This window comes from Nycticebus coucang, chromosome 3 (genome assembly GCF_027406575.1).
Source record: "Nycticebus coucang isolate mNycCou1 chromosome 3, mNycCou1.pri, whole genome shotgun sequence".
In the NCBI taxonomy this organism is placed as follows: domain Eukaryota; kingdom Metazoa; phylum Chordata; class Mammalia; order Primates; family Lorisidae; genus Nycticebus; species Nycticebus coucang.
This window is the reverse complement of record NC_069782.1, coordinates 3899903-3909208: the sequence shown is the minus strand read 5'-3', so window position 1 is coordinate 3909208 and position 9306 is coordinate 3899903. Positions and strand designations below refer to the sequence as shown.

General features: G+C 46.0%; 1 protein-coding gene across 1 annotated transcript in view; it reads left to right on the top strand.

Moving 5' to 3' along the window:
* The first annotated feature begins 2474 nt into the window (after positions 1-2474).
* Positions 2475-9306, top strand: part of ATXN10 (ataxin 10) — a 146814-nt gene continuing 139982 nt past the window's right edge. Inside the window, exon 1 of the mRNA XM_053582507.1 lies at positions 2475-3811. Coding sequence (XP_053438482.1) covers positions 3696-3811 — 116 coding nt within the window. The 5' untranslated portion in view covers positions 2475-3695. The remainder of the gene's footprint in view (positions 3812-9306) is intronic.

The following is a 9306-nucleotide window of genomic DNA, read 5'->3' as shown; positions in this document are numbered from 1 at the left end:
TTTCAGGTGCCCACTCTCCTCCTGAGGGCAGCTGAGCCAGTCTCCTGATGGTCTGTGTTTAGCAAGTTCTCTAGAGCTGAAACCTGGAAACCATAAAAGGAAAATGGTACCACGTGGCTGATCCTCACAGTGTTGCAGCACCTGCGAGTTGAAACCAAGCAGGCATCCTCAAACTTTTAAACAGAGGGCCAGTTCACTGTCCCTCAGACTGGTGGAGGGCCGGACTATAGTTTAAAAAAAAAACAAAACCATGAACAAATTCCTATGCACACTGCACATATCTTATTTTGAAGCAAAAAAACAAAACGGGAACAAATACAATCACACCACCTCATGTGGCCTGCGGGCCGCAGTTTGAGGACCCCTGACATAGACTCTTACCAAAGATTACAGGGGAAGGAATTTTATTTGCTGGTGGGGAAAATCAGCAGGCCACCAGCCTTAAAGTAATGACACCTCCCTCCCCAATCAGCTCTGTTTCTGTCCTTTTACTGGACTCACAAGTAGATAGACAAAGGAATTACCATATTATTTCTTCTTGGAGGTGTCAAATCATGCGCAGGGTTTACAGAAGCAGAAGCAAGCAGCAAGCATTAGTTTCAAGGACCCAGGAGCTAAGCTTTACAAATTCTTAAGGGCTGGGTTACCATGGGGAGGACCTTGCAGGAGTATCCTTGGGCTTCTCTGAGAAGCCTTTGTTGTTTTTTAGACGTTTAGACTTTCCTTTTCCAGGGTGTCCTCCCTTAACAGGTGCCCAGCTACTGCCCCAAGTATAAGGCAAACAGGCCTTCTCTCAAGATTTCTTCTGTCCCACTTTGTGGCACTGCCTATGTTTTGGTCCTGTCAATTCCCAGAAGAAACAGTCCTTACATTACTGGGAACATGGACCTCAAAGAGCCACCACTGCCTCAGATTGTGCACCCTGAACCCCTTCTCCTGCCAATCTTGATCCTTTAAAAAAACAAGAAAACAAACCAGCCTCTCTTTTTTTAAACTTAATTTTTATTAAATCCTAACTGTATACATTTGTAGGCTGCAATGCGATGATTTGATACACAATGGGGAATCCTTATAACTAACATAACCATCACCTCACTTATTTTTGTGGTAACACATTTATCATACACTCTTAGTTGTTTTGAAATGTACCCTTGCATTTTACTCTCTCCCTTCTTTCTTTCTGGACTATCTTTGTGTTTTATCATTCCTATGAATCTGTAAGTGTTTATATTTTGTTCTCCAGAACACTCCCCAAGGCTATTGGGAAACAGTGTCCCAGGCTGCAGTTCTTAGCCTTGGCCCAATTAACTCTCTGTTAATTTTGCCTCAGCATTTTCCTTTTGGGTGGACAGAACACAACTAGGAGGCCAGTGTGGTGGGAGCACGAGACAGGAGGGAGGAAGAGACCAGTAGACACAATTTTAGCCAGGTAGAAGGAGGTGGCAGACCAGTTGGGGTGTCTAGCCTTTTATCTTCTCTGTCACACATTGGAAGAAAAGTTGTCTTGGGCTACTCATTATATACACAAACACTAACTAAAGCTGATGAGCAAACAAAAGGTCCACGAATAATTTTTCCAGTATTGGACACTGTAGATAAGCAAAATAAACCTCACATAATCCACATGTGGCTGGGAGGCTGCCAGTTGGACACCCCTGGCTGAACTTTGGCTTTTACCCTTGAGTGAAATGGAAATCCGCTAGAAGATTCCAGGCAGAGTGAAATGTTGACTTATATTTTTAAAGGCTCTAGAATGTAGGGAAGCAAGAGCAGAGGCCAAGGAACAATGAAAGTATTGTGTCTCACAAAATATTGCAATAGGAGTATATTATAATGTTACAGGCAAGAAATTTGAATATGTGGGGAATGTTTTCTGGAAGATTCAGATTAGTTACTTTTGTTTTACAATTATGAGAAAAGTAAGGGTCAAGATCTTGAGGCACCACAAATACATTTTACTACCTCCTGGTCCAGGAAAAAATTGGGATATTTTCCCTTGCTAGCCTAAGGATTGTTAAACACTTGGAATTGTCTTGCACTTTGGTAGGTGATCTAATGCCTGGCATTAGCGGAATGATTGAATATGAAGCATGTCATCAGTGATATGGATAAAATGAGTGACATTCAGTAACTCGCTTGTGCAGGGTTTGAGGGACGATACCCAGGAAAAATAAAGTCTAGAAAAAACAAAGGCTTCTCAGAGAAGCCCAAGGACACTCCTGCAAGGTCCTCCCCATGGTAACTCAGCCCTTAAGAATTTGTAAAACTTAGCTTCCTGGGTCCTTGAAACTAACGTTGCTTGCTTCTGTAAACCCTGTGCATGATTTGACACCTGCAAAGAGAAATATTATGGTAATTCCTTTGTCTGTCTACTTGTGAGTCCAGTAAAAGGACAGAGACAGAGCTGACTGGGGAGGGGTGGGTGTCATTACTTTAAGGCTGATGGCCTACTGAGTTTCACCAGCAGCAAATAAAATTCCTTCCCCTGTAATCTTTGGTGAGAGTCTATTGGTTTCAATTCGCTGGTCCAGCAACAGGTTCATTTTCCTGCATACTCTGGGAAGTGCTTATTGTACCTTTAAATATTAATTAGCAAAGCATGTCAAAAGCGCCACAGTAAAAAACACTTCTGCTCTTCAAAAGCAACATAGAGCGTGTGTATTCAATTACATATTTCAAGTGGCATCAAAGCGATTTGTAGAGTCCTCTCTCACGGCAGTTAACAACGGTGCTCATTTGTTGGCCTCTCTCTCCCTCCATGGTCTTTGAGTTCCTTCAGTTTGGGAACCATCTTTCATTGATCTTTATATCTCCTGCACCTGGCACAAGGCTTGACAACACGTTTTATTGAACAGCATGTACAATATAATCTGGGGTGGTGGAGGGAAATTATGTGAGTTATTAAAATCAGCCAGAGAAGCTTGTCTGATTAATTTCCCTTAGGAAAAAAACACTTCTTGCCTCACTGCTGTAGAATTTAGCTTCTTGATTTCGAATTGTACTTTAAGTCTTTGGGGAGCTAGAGCAGAGTATTGTCACCCTATGCCGAGTGCCTGAGAAGCGATCTGGTATCGATCAGCGCACGATCGGTAATACAGCGAACTGAGCGTAAATTAGCGTCCAAGGCGGCTCCAGCCCTGGGCACTGATCAGCCCACGGGCCCCGCCCCTTCAGGCCCCGCCCTCCTCTCCCGGGCCCTCGGCCTGCGAATCTTCCCCGGGCGGAGACGCTCTGGTCGCGAGCCCCTTCGCGTAGGTGGACCCCATCTTGTCAGGCTGAGCCTCTGTCCCTGTTTTCCCTCTCCAAACGGGGTCCCGCGTTTCGGCAACCTCTTCCCTCGGAGCCGGGGCCCTCGACCCCTCTCAAGACACCCTTCCACTCCCCGCAGCCAGTCTCCCCCGCCTCCCGCACGCGGGACTTCCGCCGGCGCCCCCTCCTCTCAGGCGGGACTTCCGCCGGCGCCCCCTCCTCCGCGGCGCCGTCCCCTCCCCCGCCTGAGGCGAGCTGGGCTGTGCCTGAGCGCTCGAGGGCCTGGTCGCGGCGCAGCCTCGGGGCAGCGTGGGCCTCAGCGGCGGCGGCCGTTCCGTGCGAGACGCGTTCTCCTTCTCCTGGTCCTTGTCTTCCTCTCGTGCATCCTCCCGTTCTTCCCTCCTCTCCTCTTCGGCGCCGGGCTCGGCAGCGCTGCGAGCAGCAAGATGGCGGCGCCCAGGCCGCCTCCCGCCCGGCTGTCGGGTGTCATGATGCCAGCGCCCATCCAGGACCTGGAGGCCCTCCGTGCGCTCACGGCGCTCTTCAAAGAGCAGCGGAATCGGTAACGGGCCCGAGCAGAGGGCTGCCCCGGGCTGGGGAGGGCGGCCGGCACCCCGAGCCCGGCGCTGGGCCCGGGCCCAGTGCGCCGCCCCTTTTCGCTGGACGTGCTGAGGCCCGCGTCTGAGCTGGCGGCCCGAGCGCCACCCAGGCCGCCCGCCTCGCCGGCCCTGCCTCGGCCACCGGCCCGGAGGCGGACGCCTGCACCTCACCCGTCTTCCAGGGGGTGAAGCCGTGATCCAGGGAGCCCTTTGCCGCGCGTACCCATTTTGTTAAATTACGCCTGAGCCTCTGTCTGGTGCGAGGCTGGCCGGGAGCCGCGCCGATGTGGATCCTGGCGGGAGACACACGTTACAGGCGTGGGAGTGGGGAGGTTGCGGGAAGAGCAGCCCCTAGGCCTGGGGTTGGGGTTGGCGCTCATTCTGCGTGGCCGCGGAGCCCAGCCTTTTCCGTCCCGTGGTCCTGACTCTGCCAACCCAGGGGTGAGATAGTCGGCTGAAAAGAGAAGGTGCCCAGAAGTCCGACAGACCAGGATATAGTTACAGGACTTAAAGCGGTGCGCTGTTGTTCACTTTATCCATAGATTTCTTGCCTAAAATGGGAGTGTAAGACATGACTTTGTTGATGGGTTGTATAAAGGAATAAATGAAATAAAGTGTGTGAATATAAAATACGTCAAGCCCTCAGTCAGTGCCTGTTTGATTTTGTTTTATTCCCTGGGCCTCAGTGCTCATCTGTTCTGTGCGAATCATGTTGACTAGTATTTCCCTGGTGGTGCTGTTATGAGGATTAAACGAGATGGTGCATCTAGATCCTCAGAATGTACCTGATATCTAGTAACTAAATAAATTTTAGCTGACACACATGATTGTCCCCCACGTATTGGGTATTGTGGTAGATGGTGAGGTAGGAAAATAAAAATAAAATTCCTTGCTCTCTTCTTTACTGGGGACCCAATATAGCATAAATCATGGGGATATGTATAAAGAGCATAGGAACATAGAAAAAAGGAACACCTAGACTTGGGTTGGTCAGATGATCCCCAGAAGTCCTATTGTCCTTAATCTGGACACCTGCTCTGAGCGCTCAAATGATGTTGGCAAGTGTGGAGCTGCTACTGAAAGTCCAGGGACGGCTATGTGGGCCTTTGGGGAGATAATGTTCTTGGAGTTAATGTTTAGGCATATTTGTACCGTCGTTATAGTGCATAACCCGGCTATCCACTGGGTTATGCACCTATAAGCACCTACAATGAAACAGGTTCTTTGTTAGGGGCTGAGGGCACAAAGGTGAGCGACATCATCCTTTTTATTAGGCATGGAGGGAATTTGCTATGGAAACATGTAGTAATGGAGGTATACACAAGAAGGGGTTGGAACGGACGGAGCACATGGATCTGTTGGGTGGATTGGTGAGCCAGGAAAGGCTTTGAGATTACTTCAGGTGCTTGGGTTTCAGAAGAGAAGACTAACTAGAAAGAATCATATCTGCCAAAGGGCTATATGCTGATTTTGCAGAGCAACTGAGAGGTTTAAATGAAATAACATAGGTAATGTTTCTGGTACCTTTCTGGTGTAATCTGCAGGAAAACATCCAAGACCCTGAGCTAGTTTACAAGGCCCTTCTTGACTTGGTCTCTCTTGTGAGAGGATTTATGGAGAGCCATTGAAGGTTTTTATTAAGGGAGTGGCATGATAAAATCCGCATATTAGAAAGATCTGTCTGGCTGCCATAGGAGGGGATGAGAGGATGAAGCTAGAGGCAGGGAGACTTTTAAGGAGCTGTTGAGAAGCTCAAATGAAAGATGAAAGTGCCCGAATTAGGATATTGTCTGTGGGGATAAACAGTTAAATAGAGATGCTTATAAAGTTGACCAATTGTATTGGGGGAAGAATGAGGATATGAGGATGCTTCCTGGATTTGGTCTGAGTTCTTTTGGAGAAGTGTCCTTGTTCCAGGCAAAGTTTGGAGACCAGGAAAGTTGAACTGATGAGCAGGTCCTGGCATGGAGAGGCACAGGTTGTGTGCTGGTATAGAGTGTGCTCAGTAAGGGTTTATGTGGACAGGCCTCTGGTCTTGGTCCTATCACTGCTTTTCTGTTGTCATTGGGCAAATCACGAGAGGTCTTGTGAGAGTTGGTCCCGTCTCTTATCTGCTAAGAAGATCCCTCCAGATCTGACACTCAGGGATCCAGTGTTTGTCCTGGGAGGCGGGACAGTGTCTCTTTTTAAGAGAAGGCCTGGTGCTGAAGGTGCTGAAGGTCTAGTGTGAAAGGGAATGCAGACGGATTGGAGGAGGATGGGATGAGGTGCTAGGTCCTAGCAGCTAGGAGATGGATGAGACATAAAGCAAAGCAAAATGAATCTTCAGAAAAGAAAGAAAAACCAAAGAAAAACCAAAGCAGGCTTGGTGCCTGTGGTTCAAGCGGCTCAGGCGCCAGCCACATACACCTGAGCTGGCGGGTTCGAATCCGGCCTGGGCCTGCCAAACAACAATGATGGCTGCAACCAAAAAAATACATAATAATAATAGCCGGGTGTTGCGGCGGGCGCCTGTAGTCCCAGCTACTTGGGAGGCGGAGGCAGAATTGCTTGAGCCCAGGAGTTGGAGGTTGCTGTGAGCTGTGATGCCACAGCACTCTACCCAGGGCGACAGCTTGAGGCTCTGTCTCGAAAAAAAAAAAAAAAAAGAAAAAAACCAAAGCAAAGATAGTGAGGAAAGTGGAACATTCCACTAAAAGATAAGAAGGATTTTACAAATAATCTATTTTGTAGATTATTATGCTGCAAAACAAACTTCTTCCTGTGGTAGCCCGAATACTTCCGTGATGGGAGTGTCATGCAGTGGAAGGGGACATGGAGACTGGTTGTGAATCCTGGCTTAGTCTCTCTAGACTTCGTGTCTCTCATCTTGAAAGTGGAATGATCTGCAGGATTATTGTGAGGTTCTGTAATTTTGTATTTACAGCACACTGGTTTATGCAGTGTGGATGCCATGTATGTAGGACCTACTGTAAATGCCTGAGAGCCTGTTTGTGTTTAATCTCCTGCCTGATGGAAAACATTTGAAATACTTTTTTTTTTTTTTTTTTTTCGAAACAGTGTCTCACTCCCTCCCTGGGTAGAGTGCTGTGGGGTCTTGGCTCACAGCAACCTCAAACTCTTGGGTTCAAGTGATCCTCTTGCCTCCGCAAAGAGGGGCTCAGGGGTGGCCAGGGGGTGGGGCAATGTGTCCACGCTGCTGATTGGGTGGTCCTGGGGGTGGATCTCCTTGGACTACATACAGGTGCCTGCTACAACACCTGCTAGTTTTTCTATTTTTAGTAGAAATGGGGGTTTCACTCTTACACAGGCTTGTCTCGAATACCTGAGCTCAAGCAGTCCATCTTGGCCTCCCAGAATGTGAAGATTATAGGTGATTTGAAGCTATTTCAAGAAGGCTATGATTTATTCTAATTTGGGGGTTTTTGGAGATGGGGACCTCAGGGTTTCTTTACAATTTTTAGCAACTCCCAGGTGAGAGGAAGTTGTATTATATCCCATCGTAGCGATTTTAGGTATGCCCACAAATTCTCTAATACTCTGTCCTTCAAGACGGAGTTCTTTTCCCCATGAGTGTGGGCTGAGCTTAATGACTTATTTCTGAAGACTAGAATATGGCAGAAGTGACTGTGTGTGACTTTTCAGATTAGGACTTTGTACTGTCTCGGCTCATTCGTTCTGACAAAGCCAGCTGCCAGGTCATGAGGACACTCAAGCATCCTCATGCAGAGCTGTGAGATGAGGACCTGAAGCCTCCTGCCAACAGGCATGTGTGATGAACTGACTTGGAAGCAGATTGTCTGAGTCCCAGTGTGTGCAACCTCAGCTATTTGTGCAACTTCATGAGACCCTGAGCCACTCCCAGATGTCTCACCTTCAGACCTTTGTGAGATCATAAATGTTACTGTTTTAAATGCTAAAGTTTGAGATAATTTGCTGTATAGCAATAAATCATTAATACACTGGTCTGCATTCTCTGTGCTCTGTATTAAACATATTCTGTAAACCACTTGAACAGTCTGTTATTCACTAAAATTCTTTAAACAATTGCTTCTGGTCATAAAACGTCAGTATTAAGATACTCCTCAGTTACTTCTCTGTGAAAGGTTATTTTTTCTCACCTATTTTACATGCGTCTTATACCTTTTGTTTGAGGTAGATGTCTGCATATTTCACATTTGTTTAGCATGATTTATCTTGTTGTATGTCTTTGTAGGTCCATGTTAAATTCTTTCTCAACAAAGTGAGATCTAAATACATTAAAATTTTTATTTTGGTCTTCACCTGGAGGTTTCATTTGCCAACCCTATAGTTACCCTTATTAAGTATCTCCAAGGCCTTCGCAGACCCTACAAGTGAAGTGTAGAGCTGAGGGAGATGGGTTATCATACTCTTATACCTGTGCTGTTCATCAAGTAGCTGCTAGCCAAATGCGGCCAGTTAAATTTAAGTTCATTGAAAATAAGTAAAATTAATTCAGTTGCTTTACCCATATTTTTAGTGCTCAGTGCTCCTTGTGACTGAGTATTTCCATCATGGTGGAACATTCTAGTGCAATGGTTCTTAACCTTCCTAATGCTGCGACTCTTAAATACGGTTCCTCATGTTGTGGTGACCCCCAACCATAAAATGATTTTTGTTGCGACAACATGAGGAACTGTATTAAAGGGTCGCAGCCTCAGGAAGATTGAGAACCACTGCTTTAGTGGATAGTGCTGCTCTATAACTTATTTTCTATAGGGACGATTATGTTCTGGCCATTGAATATTCTTGAATAATGGTAACATTTGGATACTGCCTTCTATAAATTCATCTTAAACTGATATTTGCTTCTCCATCTGATAAGCTTGAATAATGTGAGCATGTCACATTCACTGTGTCCCCTGCATCTAGAATAGAGCTGGTAACAGTAGACACTTGATTGTGGAATTGCCGTTATTTGCATAGTTTATTACTCAACTGTATTTGTCTGGTCTTTTTCTTACTTACGTAGACTTTTTTGTTTAGCTCTTGTCACTATGGCTTAATTTTCCTCTTTAATCTGTATTTAGTCAAAATTGTTTTCTTTTTGTTTGTTTACCTCCTTTAAGTTTTTGCACATCTTGTTTAATAGCGCAGTATACACCTCTCCATATTTCTGAACCTCGTTATCTTATAAGCTCTATTTTCATTTTTTTAAGGTACCTTCTAATATACTGTATAATTTAATTATTTGTACTAGTTTTTAATTCTCAGTCTCCTGGAATGGAGAGCCTGTGAAAGCAGATATGTGTGGCTTTTTTTGTAATTATCCTGTTTGGATAATCCTTAAATTTGATGTTTTTGAGCAGTTTGGGAACTTGTCCGCCCCTATTTTGTCAAATATTGCTTCTCTTTGCTCTCTCCTTTGGTTCTGGGACTCCATTTGCACATGCGTCGGACCCCTCATTATATTCATTGTCTCATAGGAGCTTTTCTG